Below are 17,996 nucleotides of genomic sequence, written 5' to 3'. Positions count from 1 at the left end.
AGATAAGCTTTCCAGCTGACCCGAGGAAGAGCTCTGTGTAGCTCAAATCCTTGTTTCTCTCACCAACAGAAGTTGGTCCAATAAAATATCACCTCACCCACCATGTCTCTCTAATATCCTGGGACCAACGTGGCCACAACAGCCCTGCATATGCAGATTGGTAAAGGCATTTATTGAGCTTTGTTGTGGTACAAATTTTCTATTCCTTTGTGGCAATGGATGTTGTTGTTGTACTGCAATAGTAGTGCCAAAATAAGGGTAGTTGGATGAATGGAAATTTGTTCTGAGTTTTAAATGTTTGGACCATCCAATATCATGGACATCAGTGCCAATAATCACTCAGGAACACGTTTTACTTGGCATCTTGCGTCAAATGATCCAGTAAACTGTTTTCATTTGGAACATGTCCCTTTGAATAATTTTTGCTGTTTGGAACAGGTGAAGTGCTTCTTCGTGACAGTCTTCCTCACATGCTTTTCGGAGGGGATGTCCAATATTCTGGTTGAAGGCAAGATGCACATCATATACTTCTGTGTGTGCTTAGAGATCTGCAATGCATGAAAGAATATGGGATTTTAGTTCAGCGCTGTGAATCTACCCAGCCAGTGTCATCCCCAGCTGTTCTAATCTAGCTGTACAGAACCTTGTGAGGTCTGCTAATTTAAAGATTTCAGCCACATCTTCATTCAGCCTAGTCTCTTCAACGTATGCTATCAGTTCAACAAAGGCAATTCCATGCAACATATTCTCTGTGTTGCTTTGCTTGGTTTTCTTCTCCCTGACTTTGTTGTAGAGAGACACCAAACATGTTGTATGACATATTCTCTTGGGCCGTTAAGTCTGCTACACTTAGTTTTGCAAACAAGCACTGATTTTGCAGCTGAAGTACACACTTGCAACTAGTCCGACTATCAGTGCCGAGGGCAGAAACTTCATGGAGGTCTTCTGAAAGTATGTTCATTTCACAAACAAAGGATGCCTTTTTTTCCTGTTGGTCTCTTCAACGTGTGTATTTCCTCTTCAGTTTGAGCCACAACTTTCTCAGCTCCCCCTCCCCAACCCCCCAGCCCTTTTAAGTTTGGTCCTGTTAAACTTCATGTAGCAAGATTTGTGCCAACATCTATTTTTTTTGTTCAAAGAATTTTTTCAATACAATCAGCATAATCTAATCTGCATATATCTATGCATACAAGAAGTGCATTCATCTTATGGAAACATCTGATATTTTCTTCTAGAGTTTGATAGCCAGATCCAGTATACTATCTTTTTGATTCTGCTGGATTAATCAACTCTGCATCTGTCTCTTTCTGGCATAACACATACTTGCTGCAGTCAGTAGAGGCATGAGATGTCTCTGTTGATGGAGCTGACTCTCGAGCAAGTGTATATCTTTTTAACATGTTTGAAGCACTTGTAATAGCCAATAGTAATCTAATATCTTTTAGGTACTGTGTAAAGTTAATATTATCCAATCACCAAGCAGCTTTCATAAAACCAAGGAAGCATCTGAAAAAAGGGAAATGTGATTAAATTCTGCCAAGACCACATTGACAATCAAAATTAGTAAAAAATGTGTTCACCAATTTTAAGGTCAAGTTGAAGCAAACTCAAGAATACACCCCTTGTATGTCCAACTGTAAAACAGTATTATTTGCCAATTAGGACAATGTTATGTTGGCTTTGGCAGACATTTTAAGAGTTGGCAATGGCCCCATATCTGAAAATCTTTATTAGGCCATGCCCTGAGACTGTGGCAAAATTTATGCTTTTATCACAAAACCCACAATTCCATTTAAAAAAAAACCCCACAAATCTGATCGGCTAATTTAAAGACCACAAGTGATGGAGAATCTACCACATCGCTAGGTGAGCTGTTCTGATGATTAGTTACACTTGCCATTAATTTTTTTTCATCTTATTTCCAGTTTGAACTTTGCCATCTTCAAATTCAAGCCATTGGCTCTTGATATGCCTTTATCTGGTATTAAAGATATCTTTTCCCTGTGGAGGTATTTACAGCCATGGCTAAATTTCTAATAAATTAAATAGGCTCGGGTCCTTAAAAGTCTCTCACTTTAAGGAGCTATCCTCAAATCATTCTGGAAGCTCTTCTCTGAACCCTCTCTAGTTTTTCAACATCTTTTAAAAACTGTGGACAGTAGAACCCCAACCCTCTCTCTTACTAAAGCTCTGACCCTGAAGCCATGACTGAGCTAACATTTCCTTTGGAATTAAGGAGAATTTTGCCTACTAAAGAAGTGCAGAATTGGGACACAAGTTCTTGTGGCAAGTGAGTATAATACAGCAAGTTTAATCATCATCTCTGCTTCAGAGGTGCTCAATTACTGTTTTCCGTGTGTGTAACTATCTGTGTGTAACTATCTATTTTAGCAGGCGTATCAATTTAACAGTGACTACCAGACTTTGATTGTATCTTTTAATTTTTTGTTAAAAATGTCGTAAGACACAATGAATACAAGTACTGCAGTTACATCAATACAAAAAAAGCAATACAAATTAAGCGGCTGAATACAAAAATACATTGAAATACATGAACACCAAAATGTAAGCTATCGCACTAATTCAGAATTGTGTATGCATGAAAAATTAAATAAACTTTTTTGTATTAGACAACTTAGGTATTCTCCACTTTAACAGTAATGTTCTTCTAGTTATGTACTTCACAATTTCTTCTATATACAGTATAGAATAAAATACTTTAAAAAGATATGACATTTTAACTCCTCAATATGTGATAGGTATCTTTTACACTAAGAATATTGACTGCATGAATAAAAACAATGCCTTACATCAACTACTCTGAAAAGGAGGATCAACATTTTCCTTTTACTTCATTTATGTATATTTCAGTAAGTAGGTTTGGCTTGATAAGTAAGACAATTCTTGTCTTAGTCTCTCTCACAGTAATGTACATCATATTGCTTGAATCTATACAATCATACAAAAGTGGCAATCATTATATCTAAATGTTGATTATGAAAGAGACAGCTTACACATATACAGGTCTTCCGAGTTGAATTCATAATGACTTATTTACAATGAAAGTGCTTTTATCAGATCTAACATGATAGAGGGTCTTTTCTACATGTCAATTATTAGTCTCCCTGAAATTGGAAAAGTATTATATAGAAAATACTGTGCAAACACTATAGCATACTGTGAAACTGCATGTGGTTCTGAGATTAGCAGCTGAAAAGTGTTGATAATTATAATTTAAAAATAAATAAAGCAAATAGGTAAACCAGTTACAAAACAGCAGAAAACTGCAATATTCACAACCGTAAAAAGACTTAATAAATCAATTGCTAACAAAATGGTGAAGCAGTTGGATCAAAAGTCTTGAAAACATCTTTTAGTGACTTATCATCAGATTCCCCACTCGGATCGTTATCTTGCATTTGATTGACCTGTCCAGGCTGTCTAACTTGCCTTGGATCACTGTACTGTGGTCTGATCAATCCTGATAAAGCTTGGATAGGAAGATTATGCACTGCTGGTGCAGTACTGGAGTGCTTAGCCTGAGATTTATTGATGCTATTTGCTTTTTCTAAATTGGCCTCTGCTGATCCTTCTGTATTTTTATCCATATTTGGGACAGACTTCTGTGGCAACATGTCTTCTGACAGAGTAGATTCATTTTTGCTAGTATTTTTCAAAATACTTTTTTTCTGGTTCTCTCCATTCTCTCCTGAATTAACGGGCGCTGGGTCTAATGAAGATGAACTGTGGTCTCTTGGATCATACAAACTAATACCACTAAGTATTGAGCTTGGAGTTCCCAATCTAACACCCGTTGATGATAGTTTGGGTGCATAAGGAGGCAGAATGTCCGGGTCAGATTTACATATTACAGCTTCTGAAGGCTGGGATGAACCAATACCAGATCTGGTTAGACGAGGGTCAAATTTTGGAGGATGAGAATCCTTTGTGATTCCATGGTGAGTATCTGTACTAGACAGTCTGTGGAGTCTGGGATCAACATTTTTTTGTAAGCGAGGATCTCCTAATTTGCTTGAACTACTGGCATGCAAATCTGCAGATTGATCCAAAGAGCCACTTCTGCTTGTTATATTATTTTTTGCTTTTGCTGCCAGTCTTGGGTCAGCTGGCATTGCATTTGGATGGGGATCACTTTTTAAATTACGTAATTTATTAAGCCTCTGGTCAGCTATAAGTGGAGGAAGAGGTAAATTAATTGAAGACACCGGGTCAGGTTTAGGCAAGGGTATTGGAAGTAGATCTTCAGGAGCCCATACAATATGTTTAGCAAAGTTTGGTTTGGTCAGGATAATATCCATTTTAATGTGGCTAAACTGTCGAAGTTGAGATCTCGGATCCCTTAATGTTACACCAGGTAAAGGTTCCAAAGGTATTAGAAAAGCTCTCTCTCTCAATTCTCGTTCTGCATCCTCTTCATCATCATCCATTCCTTTTTGCTTGACCTTAACTCCAGTGGGTGCATGATGTAAATCTAACTTTGTTCCACCAACAGAAGAACTTGCAAGACCACTTTCATTAACCTTTAACATTCTGGGATCCCGTGCAAGCCTTGGGTCAAAAGATGACGATTCTGTAGGTTTCCTAGTATTTGATCTAGGAGTGGATCTCAGTCTCGGATCAACAGCCTGGTTTCCTGTACATTTCTCTTTAGCAAGTCTTGGATCAGTAGGAACAACCACCATATGTTGTTCTGTGGAATGTTGTTGCCGATTCCTAATATTCTCAGTTTGTTTCTTTAAGGTTTTTAATATTGATTTAACACTGCTTCCCTCTTCCTCTTCACTACTGGAGTACCAGTTTACATTATCATCTGAAAGAAAACAAAGATTAGTCAAACAAATGATCACTGGAGATTCAATAGACTTTGAACTAAGTATAATTTCTTAATAACTGGCTTTTGTCTGATGTTAAGACTTAGCAAAATAAGGTAATAGCAACTATAAATTAGGATCCCAGAAATCAGCTAGTGGAAGTGAGCAAAAAAAAAAAAAATCTAGTTATAACAACTTAAGAATAAATACTCAACTGCTGCTTTCTCTTCTCTCGTATACCTCTTCCAATATTTTTGTGTCAGAAAATAACTATTCCTGTCAACAATTCTAACTTAAATTTCATAAAAAATGTATTTTTGAACACATGAATCTTGATGTAAGTGACCTTTATTGTTGGTTGAGGGGGGAAAGACAGGGCTTGCTGCTGTCTTAAATGGATAAGGTGGAAATGCTGAACCGCTACTCTATTTCCCTTTCATATTTGAAACCCAAAATGTAAGGGATTCAGGGAGAAATCAGGTTCCAGAAAGGGAGATAAGGGAAGGTATTTAAACAATATTAAATTATTGAGAACAAATTAACAACCACTACTGCAGTTAGTGGGAAGCCCTGTAATTGTAGTATCTCCCAGCCCATCAACATCACCTCAGTCAAGTCTAGTGTAAGTTTCAACCAACTCACTTTCAATCCATGCCCCAGTCTCACCCAAACACTGAATAAGATCACTGACTGTTTTGGACCAGTCAGATGAAATGAAGACAAAGCTGAGTGGCATCCATATACTGAAAACACCACAGCTCATGTTCCCTTACTAACCCTTATAAGCTCCCTATAAACATTAAATAATAGGTGTTACAAGATGAAATCCAGAGGACTCCATGTGTAAGCACCTTAAGAGAGGAGGAGCAGTTTCTATTTTAGTGTATGTGCTACCGCCACCTTCTGAGGATGCTCTACAAGGAAAGAACTGAGTCACACTAAAGCAGCCCGTCTGCCACTGATGTGATTTGAAGGTGAGTCAGCAACACCTCGTGATCAACAGCACTGAAGACAGCTGATAGATTTAATAATGCCAGCACGAACACTATCTTCATCCATTGCCAGGAAGAGAGAATCTACCAATGCAGTCTATGTCCCAGATAGGATCATACCCAGATTATCATGGAGGTCTGAGATCACTAGATACTACAAGAGTTGTCTTGCCACAGCCTTTTTGATAATCTTGAACTAAACTGGAAGACAGGACACAGGGTGATAGCTGGCCAGATTGTCAGCATCTGCCAATGATTTCCTGGGCAGTGGCAGAACTGATCCTTCTTTAACCGAAACAGGTAATCTGCCCTCCCTTCAAGGAAGCAATAGAGTCAAAGTTTAGGGCCAGAAGGGACCACCAGATCATCTAGTCTTGTCTGCTCTAGGTCATAGGCCACCAACACCACTCAGTATCCACACACTAAACCCAACAACTGAAGCTGGATCAAAATATTACAGCCCAGAGGAGACTAGACTGCAGAGAGAGAACAGGAATGCCTGAGGTGCACCAATTCCCACGGCACTTGCAATGGCAGGGAAGTGATTAAGTGAGCCATACCCAGATAATTTCTGTCAAGTGACCAGCACCAACACTCTGAAGCAGAAAATGAAAAAAACCCAAGATTGCTGTCCACCTGATCTGGGGGTAAATACCTTCCTGACATCACATATGGCAATCAGTTAGGCCCTGAGCAAGTGAGCAAGAACCAACCAGCCAAGCACCTGAATGCTCAGTGTCACCTCAGAGCACTGGCCGACACCGTCCAGTGTCCCATCTCCAACTGCAGCCATCTCTGATGCTTCCGAGGAAGGAGACCAACCCTTCCCCACTCTTAATATACTGGGCGGGGGAACCCCTTCCTGACAACTGCAGATGGCTGGCTGAAGCCCTGATCCATGAGCTTTTAGGAACACAAGACATAAACCAAGAGTGAGCCCCAGAGCTGCTAAGCTCTGCCCCGCAACATCACAAGCAACCACTTCATACAACTGCACTCATAAATTTGTGCAGATCTCTCTTAAAACTGATTAAGCTGTTTGCCCCTGCAACTCCTTTTGGGAGGCTATTCCATAACCACCTTCTAATTTCCAGCTCCAATTTGTTCATGGCCACTTTATACCCATTTGTTCTTGTGCTAGCACTGTCCTTTAGCTTAAATAGCTCTTCTCCCTCCCTGATGTATGCCCCCTAATGTATTTATAGACAGCAATCATATCCCCTTCTCAGATTTCTTTTTGCTAGGCTAAACAAGCCAAGCCCTTTCAGGGTAGGTTTACACTGCAGATGAAAACTCGTGGCCGGCCCATGCCAGATGACTCGGGCTCACGGGGCTCAGGCTGTGGGACAGTTTCACTGCAGTGTAGACTTCCAAGTTCAGGCTGCAGCCCAAGCTCTGGGACCCTCCCACCTCACCGGGTCCCAGAGCTTGGGCTGCAGCTTGAGCCCGGAAGTCCGACACTGCAATGAAACAGCCCCACAGCTCGAGCCCCGCAAGTTGAGTAAGCTGGCATGGGCCAGCTGTGGGTTTTTAATTGCAGTGTACACATACACTCAGTCTCCTAAGACTGGCCATCCATTCCCCAGCGTGTAGCTGAAATTCTTATTATTAGACCCTACGTGCATGACCTTGAACTTTGTACTATTGAATTTCATCCCATTTCCGTTGCTCCAGTTGTCAAGGTCATCCAGACCTTCTGTATAATATTCTGATCCTCCTTCTGTATTGAGGATGCCTCCCAAAATTGTATCAGCAGCACACTTCATTAGCACAGTTGTACTTCTGCCCCATGGTTATTAATAAAAATAACGAATAAGACTGGTACCAAGACTAATACAGTAGAACACCAGTTCTGAACTGACTGGTCAACCACATACCTAATTGGGAACCAGAAGCATGCCACCAGGCAGCAACAGAGACAACAAAAATGTGTTAAATGTAAATTACTAAATAAAGAAAAAGTTTAAAAAGAGATTTGATAAGGTGCTTGTTTCATTTACATTAAGAGGGTTAAAAGCAGCATTTTTCTTCTGCATAGTACAGTTTCAAAGCTGTATTATGTCAACATTCAGTTATAAACTTTTGCACAAATAACTATAATTTGTTCAGAGTTATGAACATTTCAGAGTTAGGAACAATTTCCATTCCCGAGGTGTTCCTAACTCTGAGGTGCTACTGTATTAAAGAGCCCACAGAAAAACTAAAGAACAGGTTAGGAAAAGAAGCAAGGAATAAGTAATTCAGTTGAAATTAAAGTAGGAACGTATATAGGCATTGTGTAATTAATGGAAATAGTCACAAAATAAAAATGGGAATATTATACTGACACAATATAAAAGAACATTTTTGTTTAGAATGTAACAGTTAACATTACCTTCTTCCTTGCTCATTGCCCTCTGAGACTGACTGCTGATTGGTTCTCCATCTTCTTGCTGTTTTTGACTAAGTCTTACAAAAAGGGCTTTCTGCATTGCTGGAAGAAAATCCGGTACATTAATAGCAGGTTTATGGCCTGTTTTACTGACACGATCTGACTCATTTCCACTCTTATGTGAATCTTGAACAATGAGGTGAGCCTGGTGATCAGTAAATTCTCCATGCCATGTTCCATCTGCATATACAATATTAAAAAAGAATCAGCTAATTTAGTGCTAACAAATAGCCAGAGAAGACTTTACAAAGCAATATTAATTTAAATAAATTTGAGAATATTTATAAATCCCACCGCATAAAGGTTAATCTTTCAACTATTTCATATTGAAACAGGCTGAAACATGACATACAAACTGCAAAGTCAGCTCTGATTTTTCCCCAATCGAAAAAAACTGTTTATTTTATTTGCAAAAAATAAAATAAATTGTAACAAAAAATCTTACAATTCTCAAGCTTTCAGATGACTTTTCACCAATTTGCACACATATAGTGTGCTAAAATAAACTATAAAATGATAGGAGTACTTGTGGCACCTTAGAGACTAACAAATTTATTAGAGCATAAGCTTTCGTGGACTACAGCCCACTTCTTCGCATGCTTTCCAGCTGACCAGAGGAAAAGCTCTATGTAGCTTGAAACCTTGTCTCTCTGACCAACAGAAGTTGGTCCAATAAAAGGAATCACCTCACCCTCCTTGTCCCTCTGATACCATTGGGACCAACACAGCTACAACGACACTGCGTACGGAGAGTACAGAACAAAGAGCTGAAGGAGTCAGAGGGAAGAAAACTGACTGGCTTGTTTAGCCTGATGCATTAGAATTCTTGTAAATGCTAAATTCTTGTAAATAAAGACACTAGTCCTAGTGTCTTTACTTCAGTCAGCTCTATAGAATGGCTCTCTGCTAGATTTTTTCTCTTTTTTGAAAGTTCTAGAATAGCTTTTTTCTTTTTTAAAAGAAGGTTGTTTCACAATATTCTTTAAAGATACATCTCAAACAGGCTATTTTTTCTAATATTTCTCTTGATTATTCTAGAGATGCAGTAATACTTCAGAAACATGTCTCACCAAGGAACAAAAACAATTCTGAACACAAACTTACCTCCTGTGTTATTAGTTGGCTGAAAGCTATGTACAGCTTGATGTGAATAGTAATTGTCATAGAAATCAGCTGGGTTCTGAATAGATTCATAATTGATATTCTGCTGTCGTTCACCAGGAATTTGCTGATACAGTGGGCCTGGTGGGCAATGATTCTCTCTGGGTATATTCATCATATGTCCTTGAACTCCTGGAGTGTTGTATGGTGCACCAATGCCTGGTGGTGTTAAAGGTGGACCAGCTTGCGCTTGAATTGGTATGCCAGTTTGACCCTGTGGTCCTAAAAAGCCTGGTGGAACAGGTTGCAAAGGAGGGCTGTGTGGCATTGCTGGTCCTTGGGATCCTGTACATTGGTGATGCCCAGGAGAACCTGGGTGCATTACTGGTCCATTATGTCCTTGTGGTATGCTGGGACCAGGCCCTGGACTTGACCCTGGATTATACATATGCTGAGGATGTGGGTCATTTCCCTGAAACTGTGGTCTTGGTGGTGATGTGCTGTTATAGAAGGTTGGTGGCCTGTAGATAGAAAACTGACAAGTAAAGAACAAGCACATATACATGCTACACAAAACCAGATTGCAGTAAATATAATTTATATATTTTAAAAAGGCAACATTTTAAAAAATACACTTTCCTCTCCTTGCCATACCTTTCTAGAAGTTTGGAATGACATCTGTCTTCCACAACATTTTACCCTGTCCCTATGATAAACAAGTCACTGCTTTACTAAGTACGATGTGGAACGGAATGATTGGCTTTACATCAGAGGAAGAACAGGAAGCAGCAAAAATTGGATTGAAAGTAAATCAGAGAAAACCAAGATGATAAATGTAGGAAACTGGACAACACATGCAAATATGTAAGTGGATGGAAAAGAAATTGAACAGGTAGAAGAGTTGTGCTCTCTGGGGAACATGACACTCGAAGGTAGCTGCGATAAAGATATCCACATGAGATGAGGAAAAGCAAACATCACTTTCAGAAGGATGAACATCTGGTCAACAGAGATCGCCACACCAAACTAAAGGTCAGATTATATCATGCAATTGTATTAAGCACGCTAGTGTACAGAGCGGAGACTTGGCTGATGACAGTAGCTAAAAAAAGAGATTGGAGGAGGCTGATAAGAGATAGCTGAGGAAAACATTACGTATTTCAGGGAAAGACAAAATATCAAATGCAAGATTGTGGGAGCTGACAGAGCAGAACATGTTAGAAAATATCAAAGAAAGCAAGCTCATGTGATTGGGACATGTAAACTGAATGGAGGGTGGGAGACATGCTAAACAAACACTGAATTGAGTACCCGAAGAAGGAAAGAGAAAGCTAGGAAGGCCAAGGAAGAACAGGAAGAAGACAGTAAACAAAGGATATTGACTGTGCTAGCATCATCTGAGACGAAGTATCACAACTCGCTAGTGACCGTGATTGGTGGAGGAACTGGACTACCTGATGTGTCAGCTGTACAGGAGAAACTAAGGTCTGAGGTAAACACTGTACTTAATACTGTAAGATATCGTCTGTTTACTTTAACCTGCACGAATATCACTGATGTATGGATGTGAACAGCACTAGGAACTGTATTTTCTTAGTCGAGTGGTTCTTCAGACCACCAGGGAATGATTACAGTTTTTCCATACTGTAATGGTTTCCCTTTCCATTTTTTTCCCCAAAGAAGAACTCTGTGTAGCTTGGAAGCTTGTCTCTTTCACCAACAAAAGATATAAGATATTACCTCACCCACCATGTCTAATATCCTGGGACCAACATGCATAGAAAAACACTGCAAACAACACTTTTTCACCTAAAAGGAGTGGGGGAGTTAGAATAAAGCTGTTTAGATTCCAAATGTCCTTGGGGATAGCTGTTCAAATCTTTTTGGTGCCAAGTAGATATGAGGTTGGCAGGGGCAAACTAATTCTTATAGTAAACGTCTGTCCACATTACAAACACATCACATTGTGTGCCACAAATCCATCACAAATGGCAATCCTGAGTAGCCCAAGAGTGGAGCAGCAGAATAGTTTTTGCCGTCAACAGCAACGTGTATTGGCAGAACTGCGTGTGTAAGTTTGCTCACCTGCCAAATTACCAGTTTAAAACATCCCAAGACCAACCAAGACCTAAACTCAAAGAGCTTTGAAGAAATCCAACTCAACGGGACCAGATAAAACTTTGTATCTAACAATTAGGTCTAAGTTTTATGGGAGGTGGCTGGGTAAGAAGAGCTCAGGTAAAGGCAGTGACATCTGGCAGAGCTGCAATAGTAACAACGAAGATCCGGCACACAGTTTCATCAGGGAGTTCCTTCACTGACTGAAGTCAAGAAAGAGCTGACTATCAGGGAGACTAGAGGGAGATGGAGGTTTGTTCACCATGCAAAGGAAGGTGGGTTCATAGTCATTCAGAGGACTGGAAAAACAGAGTGAAGGGAGTGAATTCCTTGCCTGTTTCTTCTGGGAAGGTCAAGACCCAAGAGTAGTAATCCTGTGTACAGGGTATTAGATACACAAAAGATACTATAATTATGATGGCAAATAGTGGAAATTCTCCCCCCCCCCCTCCAAGTTAGAAAGCAAATTCTGGAAATCCTCAAGACTATCAATTTCTTCTAAAAATGTAGTGTGGTCCATTTCTCAAATGTTTATAAAGCCATTTTTCATTCTAAAACCTACTTTTTTCCAATCTTGTGTGCTAAATCCACAGTAGGTTTCACAACTATCTCAAACAGAGATGGAATTTTCTTGAATTCACCAGAAGGATCTTGAAAATTTTCTGTATCAGACTCAGAAAATGAAAATTGCTCAGGTGGAGTTGGCAGAAGTCCAACTCCTGGAGGTGGCTTAGGAAGAGGAACTATGCCACGCTTTCTGAGTTCCTCCAGTTCTTTTTCATCTTCATTTTGTGGCTCCTCTTCAGTATTCAAAACCTAAAACAAAGCAATGCAGTGAAAGTTTTTATTGTACTAAATTTGCACTGAACTTAACATTTCATTGTAGCACTTCATTTTATATTTTAAAAGAATTAAGCTGCTCTGTAATAGTATGTCTATTATATATTGCCTGCCATTTAATATCGAACTCAGAAGAATTCTAAATCCCCCCTCAAAATTTCTTCTAGGTCAGCCAGGAATTAAACTATTTCTGCAATATGGGAACATACACTTTTAGGAGGTCCATATCCTTTGATCAGTAACTTCAGACGATGGAAAGCAGTAACATGTTCTAAAATACATATATTTCATGCTATATGAGTATACATTTAAAAATGAGAGAATAGGGAGGTTGTCAGAGGTGGTAAAGAAGGGTGAAAGAGTAGAGCAGAAAAAATAATGGATGGAGGAGAGAGGTGAAAAAAATGAAGGGGAAAAAGAGAGAAGGAAAAGAGAATTCATTTTGTAGCATGTGGTCATAGAGCCAAACTTCAGGGCTGAGATTTTCACAGGGAGCTAGGATGTTAAACATCACTGGGAGATGGGTGCCTATCTCCTTTAAACCCCTTGAAAGATCCCAGCCTATATTTATTCCATTTGACTACCTTGCCACTCAGAAATAATTTTCACTTACTGTGTCAGTATAAGCATTACTCACCTTATCTAGCAGTTCTTTTGTTTCTTTAGTTAATGGAGCATGAGAAAACTTGCACTTATCCCCTTGGTAACATTTTGCTCCTGTATGATAGAACTTGCAAGGAAATTCATGTAGCAGCAAAAATATTAAGGAATCTAACAGGTAGCAACATTTAATTTGCATAGTTTGGAACAGCTTTATGAAGTAATTTTCAGTGAGACTTCCACTGCTCCTAAACAATTATCATGTCCAGAATCATATTTTAAGCATAATGACCAGACTAATAAGCAATTCACTGTTTAATCCCATTTGACACTGTGCTAGACTGATTATATGTATTTAACCTGCTCCCCCCAAAAACAAACAACCCCCCCAATCCCCTACTAAAGTCTAACTTCAAGTCTTTATTAATCTTTAATATACGAAATAACCTAATAATCTGTCAAACTAAAGCCAATAATTACAGAAAAAGATGAAGTTCCCTCCTTAGACTATCTAATTTTTCCTACTGTAAGCATCTCAATATAGTGAAGTTATATATTATTAGATATAGTCTCTTCTTGAAGCAAGGCAAATTTAATCCTTTAAACGAGGGGCAGAATGGTTGAAACAACAGCTCTTGAGGTTTTTTATATACAGTAAAAGCTGTGTTATCCGGCACTTTATCAGCCAGAAAGCTCTATTAACTGGCATTTCTGATATCTCCCAATACAAATCTTCAATCTAGTAACCGGGACTAGTATACTGCCCAGGAGATTATGCAATTGCACATTCTGCACTCTATTTTTATGCAAAAGAGGCAGAAGACAAGTAAGCAAGCTGATATCAGGGATTTATTCAAAAAAGCAGCTTCCAGGGTGTGTCATAGGGTCGTTACAGATCCAGCCCAAGCTCCTACACCGTCTACATCCACAATGATAATTAATGTTGATAATAATGACCTGGAGGCACTGCAAGATCTGAAGTGCCTTCTGAATGATCAAAGAAAGATTAAATTATGTTCAGTCTAGTTTTAGTGTTAACTGTATTTTTAGTGATTTGGGTGTAGGCCATGTGCTACCCATAGTGATATGTAGTGTCATAAGATAACCTACTATATAGAAAACTTTACCTGTATACACCTAAGTGCTTCAAGAAACCAACCACTCTGCAGTGCAGTACTTACTACTGGATTGGTGAGTATCTGTATGCTATTTAATGTATTTTATTCATTTTACTGTATTCTAATTATTTGAAAATTGGTATTCCATTGGTAAATATAACTCTTAGTTAATTGGAATTTTTGATTAACCGGCACACCCCATTCCTCCATCATACTAGATAACAAAGCTTTTACTGTATGTTTAACCGGAATTTTTGATTAACTGGCACAGACTCTCATTCTGCTGGATGACAAAGCTTTTAATGTATGTGCACGCGCACGCACACACACACACTCACTCTCACAGCTTTATAAAGTGTGGTTCTGCTCTAAAAAACGATCAAGTGTTATTGTCAGGTTCCAGGTTTGCGCATACAATTTGAAATATATTCAGTTTGCAAATAAACTTTTTTTTAAACTGCCAGACTTTCAAACTTAATCCAGGTTTTAAGAGTTAAACTATGATCTTTCCTTGTCATGGATCATCAGTAGAAAAGGATCTGCAGGACAAATTATACCCTTAGTGACACCCATGCAACCAGCTGCCTTCAGTAGGATTTGCACAAGCATAGCTGATTAAAATTCAGTGAACAATTCTGTTGAGGAAGCAATGAAAGAAGAGACTCCTGCTTTCTCTCTCTTAGTTGTGTTGCTAAATGGAATAAAGAGCAGTAAAATTCATTTATTCATTAAAGCAAGCTAATCTGACTCTGAATTCCCACCCCAAAAACTTTAACTTTATTTTAGATTGGTAAGGGCATTTCAAAACAAGCCATGCCATTATTTAGATCACTAAAAACATCACACACACTAAAGCAATCAAGGTAAGATTACATAATTGTCAGCAACCATAACATCCAGTTCTCTCTCTCATACACAAAACCCTCACCATCCAAATTCAATAGAAAAGTTTGATTGCTAGTCAGGGAAAAATTAACTCGCTTGCACAGTTAAAACAACTCCAGTGAATACAAAATACGAATCAGTGTTAACCATCCATCACACAACTGCACATAAAAATTAATGCCTTATTTTTGTTCATGAAATAGTTGTACCAACTCTGTGGCTTTGTATAACCATGCACAATACACAAGTGCTATTTTAATAATTCAAGACTGCAGACCTGATTTGTGCAGTCATTTACATCTGTGCAATATGTGAGCAAAGTAGGTGTACAATGCTATTCAACGAGGAGTATTTTATACTCACTTTACACAGGTGCAAGTAACTCATTCCCCCCTCCAACTCCAAAAAGTGTTTTGTGTGTGTGTGTTGGGAAAAGCCACCTTGTCCCCATCCAGCTCTTATCCTCCCTCTCACACAAACCTCTCCTGCCCCCTCATTCAGAAACAGGATCAAATAATGATGTACACCAGCTCCCTGTGCTAAGGAGGTATAGGATGGTACTTAACTGCACCTTCTGCTCCAGACTGGAAGGACATGGAGATCTTGAAGTTGTCATATCTCATTCTTACCACAGAGAGAGCTGGCTGCTGTGTTTACCATTTCCACTGAAGGAATCAAGAGGTGGCTATGATGTTGCAGGCTCCCTAATGTACGTCTTTATGGGATGCCAGACACACAAAATATGTGGTAAAAAGTAAACTAATTTCTAAGAGTTCTCAATTTTAATCTTCCAATAGTAAAAAGGATTTTAAAAATTAAGTACTCTATAATTTTAACTTGTCAATGTTGCTTTCATAAAAACAAATTCATGGGATAAAAGCTTGTGAACCAACTGTAATGTTTAATTTTTTTATATATATAATTGGGTTAAATCTCAAAAGAAAAATTGTAAAGAATCCATGGAAAATACCTAACTATAATTTGAAAAACTTCTCTCTTTCACGCACATATCACCATACACTAATTGCACAAACACTGCAAATGATATTTCACAATAAAATAGTCAGTGTGTTTGTAAAGTGTCTAAAGAAAAATCAGATTATACTAAAATATAAAAACCTTAACTAGGATTATAATTCAAATATAGTTTTTCCCAAAGGATATTATGCAAATAAATGCAGTTCTCTCCTTTGGTACAATAACCCTGTATGTAAAACTTGCAGATTTCCTTTTTCTTCTCTATCTCTGCATCATGATCAAATTTACATTGGTCTCCCTGTAAATATGACAGAAAAGGAGAGACAAAGATTATTAATTCTAAATGCTGAATTTATTCAACTTCATATTTTAACAATGATGCTTTCATCCTGTTTATCCAGTTTTGAACTTTTCTCTCTATTGACAATACATGTATTTAACAAGTGTGTCAATTTTCTTGAGATTCCAAAAAGAAGTGGAGATAAAGAACATTTTATTACATTCTCAGACTAGGGTCCACAGAGTATATGCTGGTAGTCCATGGAGAGTAGGCTGGTCACATGGCACTGGTTTTTTTCCTCGATTCCATCTGGTAAATTGCATTAAAAGAAGCTAAAAATGGACAGGTTACTCACCTTGTGCAATAATCGGAGTACTTCGAGATGTATCCCCTTATGGGTGCTCCACTTTGAGGTGCGTGTGCACTTGAAGTGGTGCACTCATAGGGACACTACTCGAAGAAACATTAAATAGTTTACTAATATTATCTTTCAATTTAAGCAAATGCTGTAGTTGTTGCAAGAAAATTATGTGATCACAAATGCAAGGGGAGGTGGTTTATGCTATGAAAAAGTATTAAAAACTATTATAATAAGGGGTGCCCATCTAGACAATCAAAAAATCATATAAACTGTATTACTTTACATTATGACTAGTTCCATGGAAAGTTTTACACAATAATTTTTGCAAGTACTTTCAAAAAATAAAGTAAGTTATCTTACAACTGTTTTATAACTTTATAAGGGGAGGGATAGCTCAGAGGTTTGAGCATTGGCCTGCTAAATCCAGGGTTGTGAGTTCAATCCTTGAGGGGGCCATTTAGGGATCTGGGGCAAAAATCTGTCTGAGGATTGGTCCTGCATTGAGCAGGGGGTTGGACTAGATGACCTCCTGAGGTCCCTTCCAACCCTGACATTCTATGATTCTATGAACTGTAGGTGGCACTAAATACTCATCATATTGGGAACCATGGAATTTAAATACCATAACAGACAAAGCCATGAAAATATTCAAGACTATTTTATGGCTATTACCTTATATTTCCACCAGGAATTTGGAAAGAGCCTAATTACATTTTATTTTTACTTTGGAAGTAAATAATGAAGAAAAAAGTTCACAATCATGAAAAGACACAGATAATTGTGTACCTCCAAATTCACAGTGGAACTAGGAATAAGTGACATAATAAACATTTTTGACATACACACATCAAATTAAGAGCAAATATGTAATTTTTTCATAATTTATTTCAAATTTTTATATTATATCTTATAATTGATTAAAAGATTAACTTTGGTACCAGAGAATTAAGCTGCATTGTATTATTAGTTTCAGAATGATGCAATACCAGAATCTACATAATGGCAGGCTAGCATGCCATGGATTATGTCTGGCTCTAATATTCTAATTCAATTTCTCTTCTTCCTGCTTCCCAACCCCACCTAGCTGCTGAGGTTTTTCAGGTCTGCCTTTATGGGATGTTTGGGAAAGCATATTTTCCCCCTTTCTTAGGCTGGAGAGAGAAGTATCTTTGTGCATAATTAAAGCACTGTTTTTCACTATATCTCAAAATCTATAATATCCAAGAAAAGATTATTTTTAAAACAGAAATGAATCACTAAATCACCTTCATATGTCCAAAATTAAATATAAAAAATACAGATTACATATTACACTAATTTCAGATTCTAATATTGCTGGACACAGGTGTATTTATCATACTGTAACTGCTAATAAGTGATCAATAGTATATTATTTTTATATAATTTACATTGCACAGTGAAAGGATATGTAGTTTAATAGTTTTCCCTCAAAAATTTCT

General features: G+C 38.1%; 1 protein-coding gene across 1 annotated transcript in view; it reads right to left on the bottom strand.

Moving 5' to 3' along the window:
• Window positions 1-2,375: 2,375 nt before the first annotated feature.
• ZC3H6 (zinc finger CCCH-type containing 6) overlaps window positions 2,376-17,996 on the bottom strand; it is a 63,320-nt gene continuing 47,699 nt past the window's right edge. Inside the window, exons 7-12 of the mRNA XM_054023025.1 lie at window positions 16,082-16,193; window positions 12,952-13,061; window positions 12,037-12,290; window positions 9,360-9,877; window positions 8,199-8,435; window positions 2,376-4,831 (exon numbers count right to left, since the gene is read on the bottom strand). Of these exons, the coding sequence (XP_053879000.1) occupies window positions 3,327-4,831; window positions 8,199-8,435; window positions 9,360-9,877; window positions 12,037-12,290; window positions 12,952-13,061; window positions 16,082-16,193 (2,736 nt within the window). The 3' untranslated portion in view covers window positions 2,376-3,326. The remainder of the gene's footprint in view (window positions 4,832-8,198; window positions 8,436-9,359; window positions 9,878-12,036; window positions 12,291-12,951; window positions 13,062-16,081; window positions 16,194-17,996) is intronic.

Source organism: Malaclemys terrapin, chromosome 3, assembly GCF_027887155.1.
Source record: "Malaclemys terrapin pileata isolate rMalTer1 chromosome 3, rMalTer1.hap1, whole genome shotgun sequence".
NCBI classification, from domain to species: Eukaryota; Metazoa; Chordata; order Testudines; family Emydidae; genus Malaclemys; species Malaclemys terrapin.
Note: the sequence above shows the minus strand (reverse complement) of the source record. Positions and strands in the feature narration are given on the sequence as shown.